Here is a 27,014-nt window from a genome sequence, read left to right on the forward strand (position 1 = left end):
ATTTGCCAATTGGGAAAGAGTACAGGAGAGGTTTTACGCTTTCTGCTGGAGGATCAAGTGCTGATCACTGCTGGAGACAGGATACTGGACTAGATTGGCCAATAATCTTATTCACTCTGTGGGAAAGTTGGTCTTGCCATACTGGGTATGATCCAACTCATACTGAAGTCAACGTAAAGACTTTTATTGACTTCTCTGGGGTTTAGATCAGGTCCTATGAGTTCACAGGCATTGGAGACGGGCCTAAGCTGCAAAGTTCACAGCCAAAGCTAAATCTTCTCAAATTTCAGAACTGGTCACATCCAGGCTTTTGGTTCAGCCCACTGGAGAGATGGGGACCAGCTGCAAAGTTTGGATCCAGACTGTTTCAAAGTTTGTAACAAGGAATTTGGATCTGGGTCATCTTTAACACCTGCAGTACCACCATGTATGTAAGGAAGTTCTTGGGACCCATTATGGTTTTGGTAACAACAGTGTGTGTATAATGATGATATGTATAATGTATATCTGGCATGATTATTATACATGTATAAAAGGTGTGGTTCTCCTACTGTTAAAAAGAATAAACTTGATACCAAATCTCCTTCAAGACAATCACTTCAGAGTATCCATTTTTTAAATTCAATCAAAGACATGTACCCATCCCAAAACGCAGCAATCCCTGCATGTTGAAGTAAGAATTTACTCCACAGACACCAACGCCAGCTTTTGTTGATTTAATCTTTCTATGAAACCACCAAGCGATTTATAGTTTAGCAGTGCTGACCTCTGGCTTCAGCTGAAACTCACCAGTGCATGAAAAGAAGATACTGAAAAGATTCCAAGACGGCCCATTGCAACTTTAGTTGGACGACTCGCAAAAGCAAGTAGCCTTTTTGGGTTTGGCAGCTCTCCTCCTTGGAGGCTAGCTAAATAACAACGATACCGAAATAAGTCCATTTGGAACTGTTCAAGGTTCTGTTCCCAAACAAAGATCTGTAAAAAGTGTGGATAGGGGAGTGGTACAGAAGAGAAAAAGAACACAGAAGTAAATATCTATTTAAAAAACTACTACTAGAAAATCACATTAATTAAATTTTCTATCAACATTGATTGCATTTCAAAGGAGGGAAAAGATACAAAAATGATTCAAAGATTTTTAATTGGATGAATAACAAATATTTTTATTTTCATGGTAGAAATCTTCTCCCAAGGCAACTGCTACTTTGATTTGGTGCTAATTAACAATATTAAAATTCCATTTTTCATTTTCTTTGTTTCCCAGGATTCTCTTCTGAATAGCTCCTAAGAGGTAGATTTTATACATTAAGGACAATAGAGATATGAGAAGCCCAAAAAACCCAGCAAGATTCCACAAATAGAGCCCTAGCTCTTCATCGTCATCAGTAGTAGTTTAAGAATCAATGAAGCTTGGTGTTATATTGAAAAAGAAGTGAGGTGAACTGGAGATAATTAATCTTATCAGTGGAAGAGCCCTATAATCAGCCTATGTGAGGACTCGTTTAAGTAATTCAGATTGCTGGTACAACATATTTTCAGAGTGCTAAAAACTCAGCAAGATAAAAGGACAGAAAAACTGATCTGTCCTCTGGTTGTGGATTTAAAGCCTTTGAAAAGGACCATCTGAACAGCAAGTTAAGCGTCACTTCTCCCTCTCACCTCTTCTCAAAGGTTTTTGTGGGGTGGGAAATCTCCTTAACTCAGCACATTACAGATCCAGAAGCCCCCTCCTTCTATGGGTAGAATTCCAAACACATTTGGCAACCTGGGTTAAGAGTGATACTGTCTAATGAAGCGGGGTCCATATGTTAGTTTCCTAAAATAAGGTGCCATTGTGACAGCAGGAGAGACATCTGCTCTAGGATTTCTGTTTCTCAAATGCAGCTAAGTTGTCCACTTTAAGTTGGAAGTACAAGCAACAGAGGAGTCATGATGGCAATGCTAGCTATAAAGCTGATAAGAGAAAACAGAAAATCGAGGCAGTTTCTGAGTTCCGTACTTAGGTAGACTGAGTACAAAAGAATCAATGCATTCAATATTTAAGCCTCAAACAGCAGCAGCATTTATAAGTCTCTCAGATACTTTATATTAATCTGTTTCATATATACAAGTAAGATTACCTGATCGAGTATGGTCTTCTTCTTCTTGGAGTCCGTTACCGAGGACAGCTGCATTTCACCCATTTTCTTCATTTTCTCATCCATATCGATCTTCTGTTCCAGTTTTTTAATTTCAGTTTTCAACAGTTTGACCGTGTCCTCTTTGTGATGTTGTCTTGCTACTGCAGTTGCACAAGCAGAATGGATTGCAGTGATCCAATTCTCTAGTTCGGTCTGGCTAGAGGTCTGAAGAGGCGGAAAGGAAAAAAAAGTCAGGATCCTCTTAAAATTGATTGGAGATTAACAAATGGAATTCTCAGGAGATTCTTCTTCCCTTGATCTCAAAAACCAAAGCCTTAAATCCACTTGTAACAGAAGAAATAAAAAACTGTCATTCTATACTGCACGTGAAACAGGCCATTTTTAGCTCAGTACCCTGCATTCAGTATTTAGAATTACACATATATTGATGCCTAGCAGTTGTAGCATATTTGCTAGCAAGTGCTTAAAAATGACTTTCCTTGGCCTTCATAATGCTAACATAATTTGTAGCATTAAATGAAAATTTTTAGACTGCAAATTCCTTGAGGCAGAGAACGTCTGTCCTCACAGCGTAGCGCACACGGTTGGCATGCAACAATTAATAATAAATCAGTGAAATAATATGTGGCCATAGTATCAGCTTATAGCTTAATACAAGAGCAAAGTATAGCTGCTTCCAAATGAAGGTCTGAAAGCCCTTTATAGTCATTAACAGATTCAATCCTCACAAATGCCCCTGGGAAGTAGGTAAGTACTATTATCAGTATAATACAGATGGGAATGAGGACATATAGTAGTTATCATACTATATCAAAGAGTGAGTAATGAAGGAGCTGGGAATATTAAAAAGATCTCCATAACACCAATCCTGTGCTTTAACCATTGAACAATTTGCCCTTCTTATAATAAAGGGCCTTAGCATGAATGAGAATCAGGCTCTTCCATATTTACTGCTGCTAACAGCATCCCCTGATCTTTCACCAGAATATTTAGTAGAGATGTCAGCAACCTGAACATAAAATGTCAAATGGTACCACTGATCTTTTGTTAATAGATGAGCAAGTTTCCGCTCACCATTCTCTTTTCAGTTGTCTGTTGGTTTTACTACAAAGTATTCTGGTAAATCATTAGAAATATAAGTTTCTCACACAAACAATAAAAGCTAGAGAGATCCAGTTTACATGCCCATAATACCCCTCCTGCTTATTATTTTCTGGTCCATTTTCTTTTCTATTTATCAGATGCATGTTTTATTGGACTTGCTACCATTCTAACCTGGAAAACATGTCACCATATATCTTCCCCTACATAGAGAGATGAGAGAAACAAGGTAGGTGAGGTTGAACCAGCATCTCTTGGTGGAAGGGACAAGCTTTTGAGCTTCAGGTCTGGAGAAGGGAACCAGAGGTTGTCATAAACAGATTGTTAAGGGTTAATGTCTCTTCTACCTGTAAAGGGTTACAAGCAGGGAACTGGACACCTGACCAGAAGACCAATCAGAAGACAAGATACTTTTAAATTTGGGTGGAGGGAAGCTTTGTGTGTGTTCTTTGTCCGTTGAGGGTTCTTCTCTCGGAGGGTCTGAGAGAGACCAGACATTACTACAGGCTCTCTAAGTTTCTTTTCAAGTAGTAAGTAAAAACAGGCGGTTTAGGCTTTTTGATTGTTTTACTCTATTTGCAATTGTGGATCTGGCTGGTTAACATTTATATGTGTAGTTGCTGGGAATATTTTGATTTGTATTGGTACTGGGAGGAAAGTCTCCTTCTGGTGTCTGTATGCTATAGGACCCTGTAATATTTACATCTTGAAGTTACAGAGATAATTCTTTACTTTTTCCTTTCTTTTATTAAAAGATTTCTTTTTAGAGAACCTGATTGATTTTTTTTTCTTGTTTCCCTTGTTTTATTCCAGGGGATTGGGATAACTCACCAGGACGGGTGGGGGAGACGGGAGGGGAGAGAGAGAGAATCTCTCTCTGTTTTCCTTGAATCTGGTTGCCTCTTTGTGGAAGGGAAGGGAGATGCTTCTCTGTATGGTGATTTAAGAGGTTGGATCAGTATCTCTAGGATAGCCCAGGGAGGGAAATTCTGAGAGGGGGAAAGGTGGGGGAATGGTTTATTTCTCCTTGTTTTAAGAACCCAAGGGATTTGGGTTCTTGGGGTCCCCAGGGAAGGTTGGGGAGGTCAGAGTGCCCCAAAACACTATATTTTTGGGTGGTGGCAGTGCTATCAGATCTAAGCTGGTAATTAAGCTTAGAGGATTCAGGTGCTAGTATCTCATTTTCTCAACTCTAAGGTTCAGATCTGAGAGGGAATGCTATGACATGGTTGGCAGCTGAGTGGGATAGATAAGAATCCAAAAGCCAGTAAGATTATTAATTTGCTTCTCTGCTAGCTGGTTATAAGCAGAGGGAAGGGATTTATTTTTTTTAAACTGCAGCTAGAGGATTTTTTTTTCCTTGCTGCGTTTTACCTGTGCATAGGGAGGACTATTAAGGTTTAACGACGGTCGTTTGTTAAACAAAGCAGCCTTAAGTGGTCAGCAACGCACTCCAGCCAGGACACATTTGTAAATGAAAGAGAGTTTTCTTTTGCTTTTTAACTCTTTCGGGAGAGGCTAGTAAGTTAAAAAGGACTCTGTTGCTAAGCAACCCCGGGAAGCCAACAGAGAACCAGCATTTCAGGCAGTAAACACCAGAGGGCACCTCAGCACAAGAAAGCAGGAACCATGGGTTCCAAGGAAAGCCTGAGACAGGAACGAGCACTGCAACAAGCCATGGACAAAGAAAATGGACATAGAAGATGGATGGAACTAATTAATGCAGAACTAGCCAAGGAAGAGGCAGCCTACAAAAGAAAACAACAAGAAGAAGAGGTGGCCCACAGAAGGAAACAAGAAGAAGAAGACGCAGCCCACAAAAGACAGATAGAACTCCAGAGGGAGGCCCACCGACAGGCCCTGGAATTATAACAGGCTAGGCAACAGAACACAGCCAATCCTAACAACCCTTCACCAATAATTGTTCCACAGCACAAGAAATTTCCCACCTACAAGGCAGGTGATGACACTGAGGCCTTCTTAGAAAATTTTGAAAGAGCCTGCCTTGGGTACAGCATCTCTGAAGACCAGTACATGGTAGAATTGAGGCCACTGCTCAGTGGACCCTTAGCAGAGGTGGCGGCTGAAATGCCTAAGGAGAAAATGAACGATTATAAACTTTTTCAAACCAAGGCCAGATACAGAATGGGGATAACACCTGAACATGCCCGTCGGCGGTTCAGAAACCAAAAATGGAAACCAGATGTGTCATTCCCCCGACACGCCTACCACATTGCAAAGAATTATGAAGCCTGGATATCAGGAACAAAGGTTAACAATATGGACGAGCCGCATCTCCTGATACAAATGGAGCAGTTCTTAGATGGTATTCCTGAGGAAATAGAGAGGTACATCCTAGATAGGAAACCCAAAACTGTAATCAAGGCGGGGGAGATTGGAGCCAAATGGATGGAAGTGGCAGAAAAGAAAAAAGCTACTGTCAAGGGGAACTAATACCCCAGAGGGCACACCAACAATAAACCCTACAACCGAGGGCAGCCAAAGACCCCACCTACAACCCAAGGAAAGCCACAGATGCCTTATTCTTCCACCTCACCAGTCTCCAGTAACCCACCTCGACCCAGTGACCAGTCAGCTGGAAGATGCTTTAAGTGTAATGAACTGGGACATATAAAGGCCAACTGCCCAAAGAACCCCAACTGAGTGCAGTTCATTACACCACCATCACACCAAAGATCCCCAGGCCCAGATGCCTCTGAAATATTCTTGGAGCGAAAGGAAATTTTGAGAGTGGGCGGAAAGGAGGTTACCGCGTGGAGAGAGACGGGGGCACAAGTGTCAGCTATCCACCAATCCTTCGTCGACCCCAAATTCATCAACCCAAAGGCCCAAGTGACAATTTATCCATTCATGTCACAAGCTTTAGACTTGCCTACAGCTGAACTGCCTGTCCAGTACAAAGGCTGGTCAGGAATGTGGAATTTTGCAGTCTATGACAATTATTCCATCCCCATGCTACTGGGGGAAGACTTGGCCAACCAGGTGAAGCGGGCCAAGAGAGTGGAAATGGTTACCCGCAGCCAAGCCAGTCAAGCTTCCAGACCCATTCCTGTTCCTGAGCCGTCCACAGAGGCCCCGTCTGTGTTACAAGAGACCCAGACAGAGGTAGTGGACCCGGATCCCATGCCAACAACGGAGAGAGCCACAGTGCTTCCAGTCCCAGACCAGGAACTGGAAAAGCAGCCAGCACCAGAACCGTTGCAAGCACTGACGACAGTGCTTGCAAATCCATCTTCAACCCCAACACCAGAAGGTGCCAGTGAGCCTGAACTGGCAGAAGTAGCAGACAACCACACCCAAGAGCCTCAGCCAGAGCCTGAAATACCCCCTGGTGCACGAGCGGAGAGCGGTTCACCAGCAATGGAAAAAACCCCATCACCTACATCGCTTCCAGAGGGACCAAGCCCAAGTCCACAGTCTAAGGAAGAACTGGTGTCTCCAGCTTCATGGGAACAGTTCCAGACTGAGCAGGAAGCAGATGACAGCCTTCAGAAAGCTTGGGCGGCGGCACGGAGCACCCCACCACCTCTCAGCTCTTCTAATCGATCCCGGTTTGTTGTAGAACAAGGACTTTTATACAAGGAGACTCTTTCTGGTGGACATCAGGAAGACTGGCATCCGCAAAAACAGTTAGTGGTTCCAGCTAAGTACCGGGAAAAGCTCTTAAGCTTAGCCCATGATCATCCTAGTGGCCATGCTGGGGTGAACAGAACCAAAGACCGCTTGGGGAAGTCCTTCCACTGGGAGGGGATGGGCAAGGATGTTGCCAAGTATGTCCAGTCTTGTGGGGTGTGCCAAAGAGTGGGAAAACCCCAAGACCAGGTCAAGGCCCCTCTCCAGCCACTCCCCATAATTGAGGTCCCATTTCAGCGAGTAGCTGTGGATATTCTGGGTCCTTACCCAAAAAAGACCACCAGAGGAAAGCAGTACATACTGACTTTGGTGGACTTTGCTACCCGATGGCCGGAAGCAGTAGCTCTAGGCAACACCAGGGCTAACGCTGTGTGCCAGGCCCTAACGGACATTTTTGCCAGGGTAGGTTGGCCCTCCAACATCCTTACAGATTCAGGATCTAATTTCCTGGCAGGAACCATGAAAGAACTGTGGGAAACTCATGGGATGAATCACTTGGTTGCCACCCCTTACCACTATCAAACCAATGGCCTGGTGGAAAGGTTTAATGGAACTTTGGGGGCCATGATACGTAAATTCGTCAATGAACACTCCAATAATTGGGACCTAGTGTTGCAGCAGTTACCTTTTGCCTACAGGGCTGTACCACATCCCAGTTTAGGGTTTTCACCGTTTGAACTTGTGTATGGCCACGAGGTTAAGGGGCCATTACTGTTGGTGAAGCAGCAATGGGAGGGGTTTACGCCTTCTCCAAGGACTAACATTCTGGACTTTGTAAGCAACCTACAAAGCACCCTCCGACACTCTTTAGCCCTTGCTAAAGAAAACCTAAAGGATGCTCAAAAAGAGCAAAAGGCCTGGTATGACAGACATACCAGAGAGCGTTCCTTCAAGGTAGGAGACCAGGTTATGGTCTTGAAGGCGCAACAGGCCCATAAGATGGAAGCATCATGGGAAGGGCCATTCACGGTCCAAGAGCGCCTGGGAGCTGTTAACTACGTCATAGCCTTTCCCAATTCCTCCCTAAAGCCCAGAGTGTACCATGTTAATTCTCTCAAGCCCTTTTATTCCAGAGACTTACAGGTTTGTCAGTTTACAATCCAGGGAGGAGATGACGCTGAGTGGCCTGACGGTGTCTACTACGAAGGGAAAAAAGATGGTGGCGTGGAAGAGGTGAACCTCTCAACCACCCTGGAACATCTGCAGTGGCAACAAATCAAGGAGCTGTACACTAGCTTCACCCTTTTGTTCTCAGCCACCCCAGGACGGACTGAACGGGCATACCACTCCATTGACACAGGTAATGCTCACCCCATTAGAACACCACCTTACCGGGTGTCTCCTCACACCCAAGCTGTTATAGAACGGGAGATCCAAAACATGCTACAGATGGGTATAATACGCTCATCTACCACTGCATGGGCATCTCCAGTGGTTCTGGTACCCAAACCAGATGGGGAAATATGCTTTTGCGTGGACTACCGTAAGCTAAATGCGGTAACTCGTCCAGACAACTATCCAATGCCACGCACCGATGAGCTATTGGAGAAGTTGGAACGTGCCCAATTCATATCTACAATAGACTTAACCAAGGGGTACTGGTAAGTACCGCTAGACGAACCTGCCAAGGAAAGGTCAGGATTCATCACCCATGCGGGGGTGTATGAATTTAATGTCCTTCCTTTCGGGCTGCGAAATGCACCCGCCACCTTCCAGAGGCTGGTAGATGGTCTACTAGCAGGACTGGGCGAATATGCAGTTGCCTACCTCGATGATGTGGCCATTTTTTCTGACTCCTGGCCCGAACACCTAGAACACCTGGAAAAGGTCTTTGAGTGAATCAGGCAGGCAGGACTATTTAAGGCCAAAAAGTGTCAAATAGGCCAAAACAGAGTGACTTACCTGGGACACCAGGTGGGTCGAGGAACCATAAACCCCCTACAGACCAAGGTGGATGCTATCCAAAAGTGGCCTGTCCCAAAGTCAAAGAAACAGGTCCAATCCTTCTTAGGCTTGGCCGGGTACTACAGGTGATTTGTACCACACTACAGCCAAATCGCTGCCCCACTGACCGACCTGACCAAAAAGACCCAACCAAATGCAGTTAAGTGGACTGATGAGTGTCAAAAGGCCTTTACCCAGCTTAAGGTGACACTCATGTCTGACCCTGTGCTCAGGGCCCTGGACTTTGACAAGCCATTCCTAGTAACCACAGATGCATCTGAGTGTGGTATAGGAGCAGTTCTCATGCAGGAGGGACCGGATCTCAACTTCCATCCTGTCATGTTTCTCAGCAAGAAACTGTCTGAGAGGGAAAGTCACTGGTCAGTCAGTGAAAAGGAATGCTATGCCATTGTGTACGCCCTGGAAAAGCTACGCCCATACGTTTGGGGACGGCGGTTCCAGCTACAGACCGACCATGATGCGCTAAAGTGGCTTCATACTGCCAAGGGGAACAACAAAAAACTTCTTCGATGGAGTTTAGCTCTCCAAGATTTTGATTTTGAAATTCAACACATTTCAGGAGCTTCTAACAAAGTAGCTGATGCACTCTCTCGTGAACGTTTCCCAGAATCCAGTAGTTAAAAAGTGTTCTTAAAATGTAAAAGTCTGTTAGTTATATACTTAGTAGTATATGTAAAGGTGCATGTGTTGTATTAATCTGTTTATTTTAGAGTTCTAGGAAGAAATCGCCGCCAGTGAGGTTCCCCACTGTCTGCGATTTGGGGGGGGCGTGTCATAAACAGATTGTTAAGGGTTAATGTCTCTTCTACCTGTAAAGGGTTACAAGCAGGGTACTGGACACCTGACCAGAAGACCAATCAGAAGACAAGATACTTTTAAATTTGGATGGAGGGAAGCTTTTGTGTGTGTTCTTTGTCCATTGTGGGTTCTTCTCTCGGAGGGTCTGAGATAGACCAGACATTACTACAGGCTCTCTAAGTTTCTTTTCAAATAGTAAGTAAAAACAGGCGGTTTAGGCTTTTTGATTGTTTTACTCTATTCGCAATTGTGGATCTGGCTGGTTAACGTTTATATGTGTAGTTGCTGGGAATATTTTGATTTGTATTGGTACTGAGGGGAAAGTCTCTTTCTGGTGTCTGTAAGCTATAGGACCCTGTAATATTTACATCTTCCATTTTCTTTTCTATTTATCAGATGCATGTTTTATTGGACTTGCTACCATTCTAATCTGGCTAATATAGCTTCCCCTACATAGAGGGATGAGAGAAACAAGGTAGGTGAGGTAATATCTTTTTATTGAACCAGCATCTCTTGGTGGAAGGCACAAGCTTTTCAGCTTCAGGTCTGGAGAAGGTTACCAGAGGTCTGAGCTAAATATGAGGTTGAACAGATTATTAAGCACAAGGGGTTCACACATGCTGTAGGAGACCACTTAAAATGAAGTGGGCAATTAAAGGTTAGTAGGGAGTTGGGTGTGTTACAAATTGTTGTAATGAGTCATGAAACCAGTGTCTCTGTTAAGTCCACAGTTTTTAGTGTCCAGTAGAGTTAAGAATTTAAGTTTCCAGGCTTGTCTTTTGAAGGTGTTGCACATATTTCCTTTGAGGATGATAACTGAGAGGTCAAATATGGAATGATATGGAATGATTGCTTTGTTTTTTGCCTTCTGTCATTTTTCTGTCATTCAAGAGCACAGTGATTGTCTGGTCTCACTCACATATTTGTTGTTGGAGCATTTGATGCACTGCATGAGGTACACCATCTGTTGTGACAGGCATGTGTAGCCAAGGATCCTGAAAGGTGTGTTGGGGATATTGATCGCCATAACAGTGGAGAGATGTCTGCAGGTTTTGCATCTGTTGTTCTGGCAGGTCTGGTGCCACTTTGAATTGCTGTGTCCTGTTCTGTGCAGAGTTTGCTTCTCATGATGAGCTTAGTGAAGTTGGGGGTTGTTTGAAGGTCAGAAGAGGGGGTTCAGGAAAGATTTCTTTCAGGATCTGGTCCCCATCAAGTATGGGTTGTAACTGCTTGATGATATCCCCTATGGGTTCCAGTGTGGAGTGGTAGGGAAAACTAGGGGTGTGGGATAAGTGTGTGTGTGGGGGGGGGTTTCTCCCCTGTATTCTTTCAGGGCATTTGGGTGGCCCATTCCATGATGCGATCTATTTTTCCGGTGTCCCTTCCACCAACTGAAGTTGGTCCAATAAAAGATATTACCTCATCCACTTTGTCTCTCTTATATCCTTGGAGAAACATGGCTACAACAACACTGCAAACATATCTGGAGGGATGTCAACCTAAAGAGGCCATGGAGAAGAATGATCTTGACTTAAGGCACTGGACTGGTACTCAGAGGAGTTGGATTCAGTTCACAGTTCTGCCATGGACTTTCTGTGTAACCTCAGGGAAGTTACTTAAGGCCTAACCAAAGGCTCCCACTGATTTCCTTGGGTTTTGAAAGAGGCCCTTAGTCAGTCTTTGTCTCAATTCCTCATGTGAATAATGGAGATAATATTTCCCCACCTCACAAGGTGTTGCAGTGATAAATTTATTACTGTATGTGAAACACTCAGATATTATGGTGATGAGAGCTATTTAAAATACTTGTTTTCCCCTCTCATGTCAGCAGCTAAGATTGCAGCATTTCCCAGACTTTGGAAAGCTAAACTCACCTTCAGGAACATGAAACTAACTATACTCACCTTTGAATCCAATCTGTATTGTTAAAGGTCTACTTGTCTTCTTCCACATAATTTCTATACACACCCTGCTGATCCCTTGCATTTGCCTCTCTCAAAGTATGCATGTATGGGGGTAGTTGGAGGTCTGGGGGGAATGCTGGACTAGTGTATGTGACAGGAGTGCAGTTTCATGGAAGTCCAGAATTCTGATTTGAGATTTTTTTTTTATAGCTTAAGAAAATATGTCAAGTACTCCTTTTCCATCCTTGCAAAATAAAAAGTAAATCGCCCTAACCCCCTTACTAAGCCCTCACTAATTTACAGCATATAGTGAAACAAAGTTTTATAGTCAACTATATGTTGTAAGAAACTCAATAGACTTCCTTTGCATGTCAACCTTTAACAGTAATCAAATGAGTATTTGTCTTGTAGATAAAGGACCTGTGAATAGCATACCACGTTGTTCTATTTAAGCCTACTTTTCCATAAATATCTCCACCACCATCTGTTTTCTTCAATCAGTAGCAATGAGGAAGAGGAAGACTGCCTCTTCCTACTCCACCAGAGGTTATTATTTGCTAAGGACCTGATCCAATTTTCATCAATGTCAATGAAAAGATTCCCAAGGAGGCCCAGTTCAGGAAAGCAATTAAGTACATGCAGAATCTCCTTTTACTTCTATGGGACTCAAAGGTGTTCTTAAGGTTAAGCATATGCTTACATGCCTGAACAAGGTTGCTTTCCTGAGTTCCCAGGAGCTGGATCAGGCCCATATTGACAGAATTAATGTTACATCTCCTTCTTTGTCCTCTACTGATACCATAGAAATTGTATTGCATTTCCATGTTAAATCCAAACAAGCTCACAGCAATCTAATCAGCTCTCATTCACTAAGAAATTCACTAGAATTTGCCACCAATCCTGATGATGAGTACAGCCTAACTTGGCGAGCAATGCTACTGAAATAATCAAACTGTTTGTGGAGTAAAGACTGCTAATTGAGAGTTAGGATGGCAGCAGCTAGCCCTTATTGTATAAAACTCTTCTTTGTACAGATGATGGAGAAAAAATAATTAAAATAAAACAGAATGTTTTATTGTGTGATCAAATATATGGTACTCTACAGTGCAATAATAATTGTAAAATGTCCTATTTCTCTTTTAAAATAGTATGTTCATGTCAGATTCACTTCTTGTTTGTTTTTTTTGGGGGGGGGGGGGAAGGGACTATTTTTTGTTAAGCACTTTAACTCTTTTTTTGGACATGGAACAGGTTATTAAGCATGCAGACCAAGAGGATTGCTCTGCCTCTAGTGGAAAGGAAAAACCTTGTAAACAAGCTGCATGTATCTCAAATGTATGTGGTGTTGCAAGATACACTGAACTTCTGGTAAATGCATGTGACATCCACATGTAAATGGATTTGTGTAGGCATGATAGGAACTGATTGAACAGGGAATTATAATGTAGGAGATGTCTGATGTCTCTGGACACAATGCAGTGAGAAAGGTTGTTACAGAAAGTATAATATTAAACAGTGGCTTTATGCTTCCTCTAAGCCTACAGTCTCCATTGGATAGAAATAATCTACTACAGTTCTCTGGTTGTTTTTTTTTAAACTAACTAATATAACATTTTGTATTGTATGAATCTATATGTGCATGTTATTAGTAGCTAAGAAACACTGTTGAACAGCAATGTACATGCTCCAGCAATTCTGTGTCCATCAGATTAAGCCCTGGGGCTACAATCACTTACAAATTATTTCCACAATTACGGCTGATTCCTCTTCCCTTTCCCCAAATCCACCTCTGCATTTTCTTTTAATTCTGTTCCATTAGAGTTACATGGGTTCCACTATATAGGAGATCCCCCTTCCCCCAAAAAGGGGGGAAGTGGCATAAGTCACAAGAAAACAATAATATACTTTGAAAAGGTTCACTTTTGCTCTTTCCCACATAAAGTTATATAAAAATCCAGTCATGAAATTATGACACAGAGCTTTTAACGAATAAGGCCTTGAGTTGCCACAAAAGAAATGTATTGAATGTGACCTTTTCTGTATTTAGCCTCTACTGGCATTAATTTTACAAGAAGGGAGGTTTTCCAAAAGAAATGCAAATGAAAGATTTTATACTCATGTAAATAGATCTGATAGTGGTGGTGCTTCACAGCTTATTTAATTCATGCTGAGGCCACATGCTACTGTATTTGCCTCCTGGATGGAAGCACGCCAAGATGACAAAAAACACCTCCTAAGAGAAAGGCATTAGGGAGTTGGGGAGGAAGCAGCGAAGAAAATCAAATATTAGTTATGGAAAAATATACTGGGGTTTCAGCAATGTAAATGAGGGTAGAATTTAGCCTTTTGTGTGTATAAATATCATGGGCCAAGATCATCAACAACATAGCCACACTGAAGTTAATAGAGCAATGACAATTTACACCAATTGAAGATCGGGCTCCATGTTTATAAAAGCTGGGCATACTTTTGAGAGGTTTGCTTTTAAAGGTTTATTAAGAAATGTTGAGGAGAATCATTCTGCAAGAGTGGACAGGAATATAAAAATATAGTAAAATCCAGACTTTTTTTTCCATTTGATCAAGGATTTACAGTCCCAAATTGTCATCAGATTAAAAAAAAATCACTGGCTGAGAAAATTTGCAACAAAAAGCTACGCTTATAAAGTGGTAAGAGTGTAGCTGGGAAATGACTGCTCAATTCAGGCTGATCATTCCATTTGGTAAAAAAAAAAAAAAAAAGTATGTCAGTTCATAGCTAACAGGAATTTTTAGTGTGAAAGGAATGCTGGATTGGACCCCCAAAAACCGATCAGAGTAACGAGACCGTTGAAAGGTAGAGCTATTTTTTAATCACATCAGCATCAGGCCTTTCTATAGTTTTAGATTTTCTTTAAGCTGCTAATAAACTATAAATTGTAAATAAAGCAGAAAAGTAGCTGATTTTAATATCTAAAATCTGTAAGACATTTAGAACCATAGTATGCACTAAGTTAGGAAAGTGAAATGTTCAGGGGAGTCTGTTGTGAGTGGTGTGGGATTCCGCACTGTGAACTGTAATGAAAAGAACCGATGGACCTCCAAATATTTCCTGCTAATTTACACAACTCATGCTCATGTAAATTTCTCAGATCTTTCTGTAAGGTCCCATCTTCAATTGCTTATCTACTGTGACGACGGGTTGTGTTTTAGCCATGGGCATAGTTTGGCGGGTTGCAACACCCCCCAGCATATCTACTGTGACGAGGGGTTGTGTTTTAGCCATGAGCATAGTTTGGCGGTTGCAACACCCCTCCAAAACACAAGCTTTGGGCAAGTGCAGAATTTGCTGCTTACTCCTCGCCCGCAAATGCGTGGCCCCACTGGCCTGACTGGAGCTGCCCTCCCGAATATAGAAGTCAAACTACTTGTGGCAGTGCTACGGTTTTAGCCCTTCTGGGGCACTATATACTGTAGTTTGGTCTTGCCTGTGGAGGTGGGAGCAAACTGTGTTATAACCATAGCACTAAGTTGTATTAAAGTTCTGGCTTTCACAGGGTTGCAAAACCATTTGCTAACATGTTATCAGTTGACTTTAAATCTAGCTACACAAGCAGAGAGCACAGCATGTTATAAAATAGTAGACTTGGGACTGTACAAGGGACCTGAATTTGGTGTCATGCCCCCTCAAGGTTGTTTTCTCTACATAATGAATGAGTGCTACTGAGCAGGAACTCCATCCTTTCTACTTGCCTGGAGCGAAGTCCTGACCCCACTGAAGTCCATGGGAATTTTGACATGGATTTCAATGGGGTCAGAATTTCACCCTGGTCTGCAAGATGAACAAAAAAGTTAAAAAGAGAACAACTCTGTATAACTCAAGAACAGAACAAACCTGAAAGAGAAATGCATCCCCAAGGGAATTACTGAGGCAGAAAACAAAGTCTTTCTTTGGGTGTTCGGGCACTGCTTGCACTATACTGTTTTCCACCCAGACAGCGTGCTTTGGGATGCTGTTGTGGTCTATTCCAGATCTGCCATCAGTCTCATAGAAGAATAATGTACATCCTAGGAAAAACACGAGAAAGGCATTAGCAAGCAGCATATTTAAATACCATAAAACCACATCTATTCAATGCTTTGTTGCAGAAGAATGTAGCCCTAATACTCTGAGTCCTCCAAAAATGAAAATTAAATCAATATATCCTTGGGCAGCTATCGCAATGCCTTTTTATGGATCTTCCATATAGACTACATAAAATCTATTGGTCTGGTAGGAAACATCTGAAGGAAGTTTTTCAGAATGTACCACCCAGTTCCCAGTAACATTGATGGCAGTCTTAAAAGTAAATCTCTTTACCATCTACTGACAGTGTACTCCTCTGCGTTTGGAAACATGGGCAAAATGCTTAAAAGTGCCTTTCTACCTATATTTGCTCCAAACTATACTTTATTGCAATAGTGTTCACACCTTTGGTACAAATTCTCACACGCCTTTTTTTTTTGTTTGTTTACTTAAAAACACTGTATTAACCATTTAATTTTATATCCTATTTCTCTTTCCAGAACCTGCTCTCATTTCTGCTTTCATTCAGGACAATGAAGAGCTTCTGTTAGGCACAGCAGCGGCCTGTGAACTGAAAAGCATTGTCCCAGGAAACCTAAGCGGGAACAGTCTCCTCTTTCCGCCCAGCAAGCAACCAGCTTGAGAAAAAAGAGTGGCAGGATTCACAGAAAGAGCCAATGCAAATCTGCTCATGAGCAAGGGTGGTGTGCATGAGCCTTTTTGAAGGAAAGAGATGGTGGAAGCAGGAATTTGCATCTGGGTAGGCCTTGTGCCACATTGCTAGGACCTGACTCCTCGCATCATCAAAAGCCAGCAATACTGATAGAATGAATTTAGTGAATATAGCTACCCGTAAACTACAGTGACTCTAAGGGATATGCTTAGACCACTGCTACTGAGAGATCATTCCATCAATATACTCTTTTTTCTTCCACCCTCAAATGTGAAGGTGCTGGAGAACAGCCTTGGAGATGTGGATTGTTCACAGAAGCAATATGTCACAAGCCAAAGGATGTGAGATCATACTTCATTCGCCACGGTCCATTCAACTCTTGGCCTCACTGCTGAGATTGCCAGCGAGGGTGCCTCTTCACCCTGCCCACTCAGCCCCGATAGTGCACAGTGCCGGTGCATGCTGTGGGATGTCCATATTCTAACATCGTTTGGGTTTTTATTGTTGTTGGGGGGTTGCTGGCTTTTTTTTGTCTGTACCATGGATGGGAAAATACAGGTACAGATGGAAGCTGTGAACACAATTCTTTAAGGCAGCTCTGTAACCATGTTGCCCTATCAGTGTGACAAAAATTAAAAACCCCAATATGTCAGAAGGTGGACTCCCCTCAGAATGCCAGACTACTGTGAGCTGGCACAGTTAGCTTTATAGAGTAGACAGGCCCTTAGGGAAACCATTGTTCTGCTTAAACTGTCTTGCAACTACTAGTTACTATGGTTCCTTGAAGGTAGAGATCAAAGTTTTTTTCATGACTGAATCCCAATGAGTAAGTGAAAAAATAGATTGGATTGAGTTATCCTCACTGAAAAAAAAGAATGAACAAAAACAAAAAAACCTTGTTCCCCTGCAATGTGTTAGCTATTGACCAATGTGTTATCAACACGGGGAAAAAATCCCTGTGCATTTTAGGTGAAGACAGACTATAAATTAGAGGCTTCATGCAAAAAATCTTTACAATTTTCAGGCAAAATATAGTCTGTAACTCTAGGATCTCTGCAATTTCTGCGATTATTCAATATTATATAAAATTTTAATTAATAATGTAATCTCTAACTTTTTCTGTTGAAAATAGTGGTCAGAATGGAAACTGATGCATGGTTACCCCTTTAACTCAACATTGCAGAAAACTATTTGCAGCCAAACACTAGCAGCTGTTAACTTCAAAGCTTAGTTTAAATGCTACCTTATTAAGCCACAGCAATCTAAGACACAAACATTTGATGTGAGACAAGGCACTTTAAAGTACCATTGCCTTTATGCTCATCCTTCCCTTTTTCTCCCCTCCCAGATGGCTCTTTGTTTACCAATTCTTCACAGCCAGCCTTTCCTTTCACACTGCCTCAGCAAGAAGGAGATTAGGGGTTCTCTCTGCTCCCTCAGCTGTGGAATTTCTCTTCTTTTATTTCCCCAATCTCTGTAACAATTGCAATGAAGGGCTGGCACTCACAATTTGTTTTTAAATTGCTGCTACAAACACTGGTACATACCACCTGGCAAGAGTTGTGGAATCAGAACCTATTCTTCATCTCTGGAGCTCAGCAGGTACCTTTCCAACGGCTAATCTCTAAGGGTCAGTCAACATAAAAAAAGCAAAACTATGTCAGGGAACCTAGTTACAACCTGGTTTTCCCCTTGACCTGGTTAAAACATGACACACAAGACTTTGCCATGCAAAAACCTTTGGTAGTCCTATCTACATTATGGAATAGAGCTGTGTTGTTACCAGTCCCCTGACAATTCTACTCATAGTGTACACAGACTCTTACAGAGCTGGGAAATGGATGACTGAGTCCAAATATGAGCTTGGTTTCTCCACTTTGCAGTTTAAGATGCTTGTGCAGAGATTCTCAGAAGGCTACTTACAGAGCCAATTTTAACCTAGTGTGCCTGTTTCTTTACTATTGTTATTATTTATTTGTATTATAGCAGTACCTAGAGGCCCCACCTGAGAGCTCCACTGCATAGTGCTAGGAGCTGTATAAACACACAGTGAGAGAGCTCCTGCCCCGAAGAGCTTACAATCTGGTCAGGACAGACAAATGGCAGCAGGAGAAAAAAGTTCACAGAGGTCTTTCCAAAGGTCACAAAGCAGGTGTGTGAACCAGAAATAGAACCAAAGTCTTCTGAGTCCCAGTCCAGTGCTCCATCCACTAGACAACACTGTTGCTCCTGTTCATACTATTCAAGGCCTTGTCCATACTACGAGCTAAAATTGTACTATAATTATTTATACTCTCACAGCATGCAGAACCCTCAATCAGGATTGGCACCTCATTGTGCTAGGCACTGTACAAACACACACAAAGACACAGTCCTTGTCCCAAAGAGCTTACCCCTGAATGGCAGCTGTCGCAGGGTGGGTACTAGCACAGTGCTAGCACCAACTCCATGATCACAGCAGACACGGATTTCGTTTACAACACTTTTATAAACATGCCTTTCAGAGAAATGTGCGCACTGGCCAGGGAAGCCATGCTAGATCCAAAGGTTGCTAGCATGGTTTTAAGCATAGTGCAGACTCTGCCTTAGAAGCAGCACAGCAACTTAATTTTGAAAAAAGCACATACCGCAATTGTGAGTGAGTGAGTGACCATTAAAAAAATTCCCAAAGAAAATCAAGAACATTCTCTGCTACTTCCCTACTAATTTTACAATTTTTTCCAGTGGCTTTGGTAAGAGTGATACTGGCGGAGATTTTTATTTAATCACTTCTTTTTAAAACAAGCATAAAAGAAGCATTCATATTATCATTTGGTAGATGTGCCTTGTCTATTAAATGTGTAATCAGAGATTTCACTCAATTTAATAAAATCACTAGAAACAACATGGCTTACGTGTTGTAATGATGCTCACTCTGTAATATGGGAGCACCCCGTTAAACATAGATCTGATGTTTATATTCCTGTATAATGTCTCTTCAAACAAAAGCTCACTGTTATAATGATTATTGTTATGATTCCAATAGTTACATGGCAAGGATTTGTAAACCTGTCAATGCCACATAAATAAATAGGCAGCATTCAGGTACTTGTTTTGGATAAAAAACACAAAGAATGACACCTTAAGGCCCCAATTTTGCAGTTAGCTCTATATTGGTACAGAGACGTGCCCAAGTGGTGCTCACTGAGGGATCAGAGCTGAACTTTGCATGTTGATAAAAACATTTAAAAATTAAATCAGATCAAAGCCTCTGGATTTTGATGCTATAGGCCAGTGTTTCACAAACACTTGGCGGACCGCTACTCCAGGCCAAAAGGAGCTGCTGGAAGTGGCGCGGGCTGAGGGACATACTGGCCGCCGCTTCCCACAACCCCCATTGGCCTGGAGCAGTGAACCGCGGCTAGTGGGAGCCACAATCGGTTGGACCTGCGGACGCGGCAGGCAAACAAACCGGCCCGGCCCACTGGGGGCTTTCCCTGCACAAGCGGCAGCATCCCAAGTTTGCGAAACACTGCCATAAGCCAAATTCTGTGCTAATTTACATCCTCGATGACCCTTTGATGCCTATGTAAATTACTAATGACAGTCTATCTGATATACCTTTTAAGGAAACCCAATAGTGTTTCCATTTTCTGCGTGTAGCTGACTCCACTTTCTTATTCTTTTTGTGCACCAGAAAATTTTTCACTGCAAGAGCCCCAGCTTTTCGTACAGTGCCCTGGCCAGCTGTAAGGAGGATGTCAGACTGCCCTGGAGAACTCAAGGTACCACTGCTTTGCTCATCACTCAGGGTTGAACCAGCTTCTTCCAAGTTCTCACTGTTGGTGGTGCTCATTTCCAGCTCCCTTCGGAAGTTCTCATACACTCCCTGACGGACCCCATCTCCCGTAGAGCTGCTGCCGCTGTCGCTGCCAATGAAAGCTCGACTAGCTGTTGGAGAATAGCTAGAGTTTGTAGCATTTGAACGTCTGGAGAGGAGGTCTGTATCGGTGGTTGCGCCCTCAATTCCACTGTCAGCAAATTCACTCCCTTCACCTGCATTCACATCCTGATTAAAAAAAAAGGAAACATCATATGAAGGTAGCTGATATATCATCCTACCCTGGCACTTTGAAGAGGCTAAAAGAGCCTGAAGTTTCCCTGATTGTATCAAATTTCTTCACATTCCTACTTTGCTTGACATTGGAACGTTCTTCAATCTGTCCTGTGAAGACAAGTGGCTGGAAGAGGTATTCTAGCAGGGCTTCCAGCAACAATTTAGGAAAGACCATACAGCTTTAGTATGTGCCCCACCACCATAGCAAATTGGAAGAGGGGAAACGACTTCAATTGTTTACCCTAGACTAAATTAATGGTGGACACAAGTTTTCAGGAAGGAAAGCATGTGACAGCAAAAACAATGACTATGTCTGGGGAAGAAGTCATCACCCATAAGTCTCAGAGAGGAAAAACACTGATATTGTATATTTACACCTACAACTGAGACTCTGTCTTAGGCATCCATTGATTGCCACTTGACATTTATATAACTGAAGATGTACTTTTCCCGTAGGTGGATATGTATTAAAAATTGTGGCATTCTCACTCCTACCACTTCCTGAAAGAAAGGACTCGTTCTTTATAAATGCTACATATCAACAGAGATTTGTGAGTCTGTCTACATGCGCTGTTTAGAAGAATAACTACTTTCTCGCCCACTCAGTAAATCCAGTACTTCTGGTCAGTTTTGATTTCAATACATTCATTAATAAAGTACCGTCTTAGACCTCAATCCTGCAAGCTGCTCTGGACTGTTGTACCCCTTCACCCACACAGCACTCCACTAACTTAAATGAAACTCCATATGGGTGCAGAGATCCTCCTGCACAGACCAGCTTTCAGGATCAGGATCTTATTTAGTGCTGTTCCATACACCTGTTTTGGAACATCAATCTCCCCAGTTCCTTGCAACACAGAGAATAAGAGGATGCTTAGAAAACATTAGAGCCAGAGCTGCTGAGGAACCAGCCATTTACAATAGACTGTCACAGACTGATTTTCTCGTCTCATCTCAAAATGCAGAAAGGTGCAGGGAAAATACAAACTCTTAATCTAAGTTCCTAAAATTCTATGTGTGTCAGACACCACACGTGTGGGGGGTAGTCACAGCATTTCCACCAGTTTCACATCCATGCAATTCCAACTCTCTCAGTGGACTTTAAACTAGTATAAAACTGGAACACTTCTGTGCTGAATCAGACTGAAGATATCTTAAAGGATACAAATCAGGAGATTTATAAAAGGAACAATGAATACCTTTTGCACTTGGTTGGATTTTTTTTTTTTTAAAGAGAAGTATGTAACTCTTATAAGTAACTAATTTCTAATTTGACATAGACTGTTGTGTAGCACAAGTTAAAAAAATCAATTGAGTTTTTAAGCATATTCTAATTTTAGGAAAAATTAGTTAATTGTTTGATTCAAGTAATGGTTTAACAGACATTTACATTTCAAGTAATCTTTTTATTCATGCATGTAGTATGTATAAAGTTAATTCTAAAAATATTGCTTCTCTAATTCTTATTTAAAACATACAAAATAGTGTGTGTTTGTTTTTAAATGAAGTGTCACTAAAACAGACCCATCAATGCAGGGGAGTAATGGAAATATGATTTGCCCTCTTGGCAACATTTATAAAAACTGTGCTTGATATTCTGTTTATCAGACCATGAGAATTCTCTCAAAAAGAGGCATAATCATAGCGGTCAAAGCACAGAACTGAAACCCAGGAACTCCGGAGTTCTAATCCTAGCTCTGACACAGATTCACAGTGTGTCCTTGAGCAAGTCACATAAAAGATCTGCCCTGGTTCCATATCTGTCAATGGGGATAATACTGCATGCCTCTCAGGAATGTTGTACCGGTTAGCTGATGTTTGTAAAACACTGACAAGATGAGAAGCTCTGCATAACTACATTATCTACACTCAGGAGTATTATACGAGAATCATAACCGTGCAGTGATCCATGGAATAGACTAGATGGTTCAAAAAGCTTCCTTACAACTCAATGATTTTAGGATTCTACCCTGTCCTCAATATTTGCTCACCAACACCCCAAGATCCTCTAAAAAACTGAGGTCTACACTACCACTTACTTTGGTATAAGTTACATTGCTCAGGAGTATAAATAAACTACCCCCATGAGCGACGTAACTTACATCGATCTAAGCGCCGGTGTGGACAGTGCTATGTTGATGGGAGTCCATGGAGATGGATTTATTATGTCGACAGGAGAGTTCTCTCCTGCCAGCACACAGCGTCTTCACCAGACATAGTGCAGCTGCACCAATGTAGCGTATTTAGTGTAGACTGGCCTTGAGATTCTGGCCCTGCAGGGGGATTAGAATCCGAATACATAAAAGGGAGAATAGGTCAACACTTGTTGCCAGTTGATATTCATCCAGTACTGTTCACCTTTAGGAATTACAATGTCACATTTAGCGAGATGAGTATCTTAAACTGTCTGCTGTATAAGACAATTGGTCTATAGGTTAGTAAGGTTAAGAGCATTCATCAGACAGGTTTTTTGCCTTTGGGCCTTATACTGTACTGTCTGCTGGTTCCCATCAGAGGGTTATAATCAGTTTGAGAGTGTCACATGAAATTTTCTAATGACACCTTGAAATGTTATAATCTGCACACTAACAGGGTCTCAATTAAGGAGTTCAGCAGAAAGTCAGAAAGTCACTGAGGGTTATTATGCATTTTCAGGGAGGGTAGGGGGGAGGAGGGGAGAATTAGAGATTGAACGTGTTGTCCGCTGTATCAAGTGGAGAAGGACACATGAGTTTTGATTAAGGAATAAAAGAAAAAATGTCCAACTTGGATGATTAAAGTTAGGCACCAAACTAACATTTTGGCTTTATTTTCAAAGGTGGTGAGCACCTATGGCTCCAACTGGACAGATCATCTAATACAGATAATACAACTTTAGGCACCCACGTTTCAAAATTTTGGCCGAGAATGTGGTGACTGCTGCGCATTACACAGATTAAAAGGACACTCCCGTATGCTTCTATTAAAGAATACTCAACATTTCTTTCACAATTGCTCAAACACCAGCCTAACACCCAGGATTATGGTGACACTAATGTCCTCTTAAAGGGAGACTATCAGAGTTCTGGATCTGTTACAGCAGTGGTCTCCAACCTTTTACTGGCCAGTAGCACATTCATGTTTTCAGAAAAGTGTGGCGGGCGCCAACAATTTTTCAAGGCTTCATTTGTATTGGTTCATTAAATAATACGAAAAACAACATATTTAATATACATAATATATGAATCCATAAGATAAAAAGGGTAATTTTACATGTAAAAGGTATTAATTAAATTATCCGGCAATTACTCTTTCACCTTACCATGTGAATTTGCTCTTTTTTATCTACCTGTAAGAAAAATGAAGGAGTTTTTACAAAATAAATATCATAAACAGTTTTCATCTTATTTTTAAAAAGTTAAACATTGTTGAACTGCTGGTCCAAATGTATTTATTATTCTTACTTTAACATAGAATGAAGCCTGCAGCCCCAGAGTTCTCTGTCCCCAGCAGGGACGGGGCCGCGGCTTCTCTCCGGCTTCGAAGCTGGAGAGAAGCCGTGGCCCGGTGCCTGCCAGGGACAGAGAACACCAGCACTCACAGCCTGAAGCCCCAGAGAAGCTGGAGAGAAGCTGCAGCCCCGTGCCTGCCAGGGACAGAGAACACCAGCGCCCGCAGCCTGCGGGCCCCGGAGTCTCTGTCCCCGGCAGGCGCAGGTCCGTGGCTTCTCTCCCCTGCTGGGCACCAGGCGGGTGCACATAAATGCCTCAGCAGGTGCCTCGGCACCCGCGGGCAGTGCGTTGGGGACCACTTTGTTACAGGAAGGGCCAGGAAGGCATTCTAATATCACAGGTTAGCACTTAAGGCATAGAAGCACATTTCATTCCTGCATAAAAGGAATTACCAGGGACCAGATCTGGAACGTTACGACATACACTGTATATGGATTTTATATTCTCTCTGGAATTCATGTCTCCAGCTCATGACTAGATTCTTTGTAACTGGAAAAAAAAAAAAAACCAACAACAAAACACCACTGCACTTAGGGCCTGATCCAGCAAAGTGTTGACCACATTACCAAAGGTAGGAGGTATCTGAAGAGAACACTGCATGTGCCTTTGGAGCCTATGGTTTTTTGCTCTTTTAACAGAGTATAATTTGCCACTGGCAAATTTATTCTAGAACTCTACACAAATACCACTATAGGGCTTCTTTTTGTTTCTCTTGGAGTTTGTTTAGGTTCTGACTAAAATCCTTGTCTAAAATCTTCTAAAATGCAGGAATGGCACCTGATAGTTTACTCTTTGCCAGGGAAATCCCCAATTTAAGCTCCCAGTCCTGCAACTAGGTTCCCTCTAAGCAGATGCAGACCTGTACCCAGGCAGAATCACAGGGGAACCACATGCAGGAAGTTCATTGGAAGACTCGGGCCAAAATCTGTATTGCCATCCCACCACCTCTCCACTTTTATTTGCCTACCTACAGACCTGAGGAAGAACATCTGCTTTGTCTCAGAGGAAGAGCAAGCTATCTCCTTGAAGGCAGAGAGATCAAGGAGCTCAACAGAACAAACGTTCATGTCTTAAATATCAGAACCAGAACAGGTTCTAATCCATAAAGAATATGAACCGAACAAATACAGACATCTATGAGTTTGCCCTTTTGACTAAATTTTTGCTATTTGGAGCATGAAGAGAAGGCCGGAGAGTTATTAGCCTATATATTGAAAACAACAGAATCCAGCAGGAGCAGTGCAGCCATCTAGGATAAAAATAGTACTCTGCTTAGCAAGTCAATAGCTATTAACCTAACATTCCAAGACTTTTACCAGAACTTCTATGTATCTGCAGATGCAGAGGATGATGGAAGTACTTGCTTACATTCACATCTGAGGATACATTGGTTTTAAACACTCAGACTGAATTAGAAGAGGCTACGCAGACTATAGTGTTGTCTATTAAGGGGGTGGGGTGTGAAGAGATGCATAGACAGATAGATTCACTACAGAATTTTAAAATCTACAGTTAGATCAAATATGTTTAGCTGTTGTTACTAATGCTGATTGAAGACCAGCAAGAAGACTCCCTACCAGAGACAATACAAATAACCTTCATAAGAGCCCTGCATAATGAAGTGAGAGTATCACTGCTTTGTTAAAGATACAGACCAATACCACTGATAAACCAAGACTTAATGAAAACATTAGAGATCTAGATATGTAATACTATACATACGAATCAGGTTTCAAATAAAGTAAGCTGGGAGCAGAGAGTATGATAGGGCTATTATACAATGTTAAGCAAGCAAGTTAACAAGATACTGTAGTGTCTGCAAACTCATTAGATGCCAAAGATACATTTGATCATACAGCATGGCCACATTTCTTGAAAATCCTTGATTTGTTCAGAAGACATATAAACCCTCATGTTTCAGAGAATAAATCAACCTCAGACTACTGGGGATTAGGAAAAATCTTTCTAACTGCCTACTGCAAGATTGCTTGCACATTCTTCTGAAGCAGCTGATGTTGGCCCTGTCAAAGACAGGATAGAAGAATTGCTGGTCTGATCCAATATGGTGACTCTTACATCCCTAAACAATTCCTTCTTCACTTGGATATGAATCACTCTTTACAAGTGAACCAAGTTAAATGAGCAGTGGTTGGAGGGTTTCACTCTTTGAAGAGGCTCCCACCAGAAGTGTGCATTGTCTCCACTCCTCTTTGTGTTTAGCAATAGAATCACTAGCAATTAAAATTCAACAGTACCCTAAAAATTTGGCAAGCACCAGACAAAGATATTAAAATGGAATGGGTGGCCAATAAAACTGAGAGGGTACCAGATGATGATACACCTTAGCGCTGGACAGAAGATTATCATTAGGTCATAAAGGCACCCTCTCAGTTTTATTGGGCACTCAATTCCATTTTATATCTTTCTCTGGTGCTTGACAAATTAATGCCTCTAACAAGTTATGTACAATTTTAGGGTATTGTTGAATTTTAATTGCTAATGGTTCTATTGGTTTGCTCATGTTGCTTTGCTCAAGCCCCACTGTAGCATAATCCTGCCCTCCAAATGAATAAAAAATCCATTGTCAAGAAACTTGAGGCATGCAAGCAATCAACATTTTAGAAGATGTGTTTGCCAAGAAACAACTCAAAATCTTTCAGAAACTATAGGTAAATTATGGATTTCATCTTATCTGACTTAGAGAAAATGTTTTAAAGTAGCAATAGAGAAACTTGAAGGTATCCCTGTGAGTCTCCCACACTGGGAGGAACACAATCTTTCTTGAAAGCTAATGGAAAGCAAGCTGCATCAAGCTTACGCTATATAATTTGCTTAAGAGTGAGAGGAACTGTAACATTGACATGAATGCAATATGGGACCACAATACTGGATAGACCATCTCAATCAAAAATTGGGAGTTGATACTGAAGAATGTTCAGAAGACATATGTAGATCTGTGATGTCTACTAAGCTTAAAAGAATTAAATTGGCATCCACAGATCAAACTTGGTAGTGCAAGGCAAAATAAAGGTTTCTTTGTATATGTTCTGTGGAAGTGCCCTATAAAGTACTACAGAATGAGATATAGTGACAAGCTATGTTTGCTTTAGACACTGATACAAAATTATTGAGTCTGTTGCCTTTAGA

The 27,014-nt window shown here is 41.8% G+C and overlaps 1 protein-coding gene across 1 annotated transcript in view; it reads right to left on the reverse strand.

The window, feature by feature from the left end:
- Positions 1 to 27,014, reverse strand: part of TIAM1 (TIAM Rac1 associated GEF 1) — a 261,857-nt gene that overhangs the window by 51,753 nt on the left and 183,090 nt on the right. The window contains 4 exon segments of the mRNA XM_050937175.1: positions 790 to 975; positions 2,121 to 2,345; positions 15,437 to 15,609; positions 19,881 to 20,328. Of these exon segments, the coding sequence (XP_050793132.1) occupies positions 790 to 975; positions 2,121 to 2,345; positions 15,437 to 15,609; positions 19,881 to 20,328 (1,032 nt within the window).

Source organism: Gopherus flavomarginatus, chromosome 1, assembly GCF_025201925.1.
Source record: "Gopherus flavomarginatus isolate rGopFla2 chromosome 1, rGopFla2.mat.asm, whole genome shotgun sequence".
NCBI classification, from domain to species: Eukaryota; Metazoa; Chordata; order Testudines; family Testudinidae; genus Gopherus; species Gopherus flavomarginatus.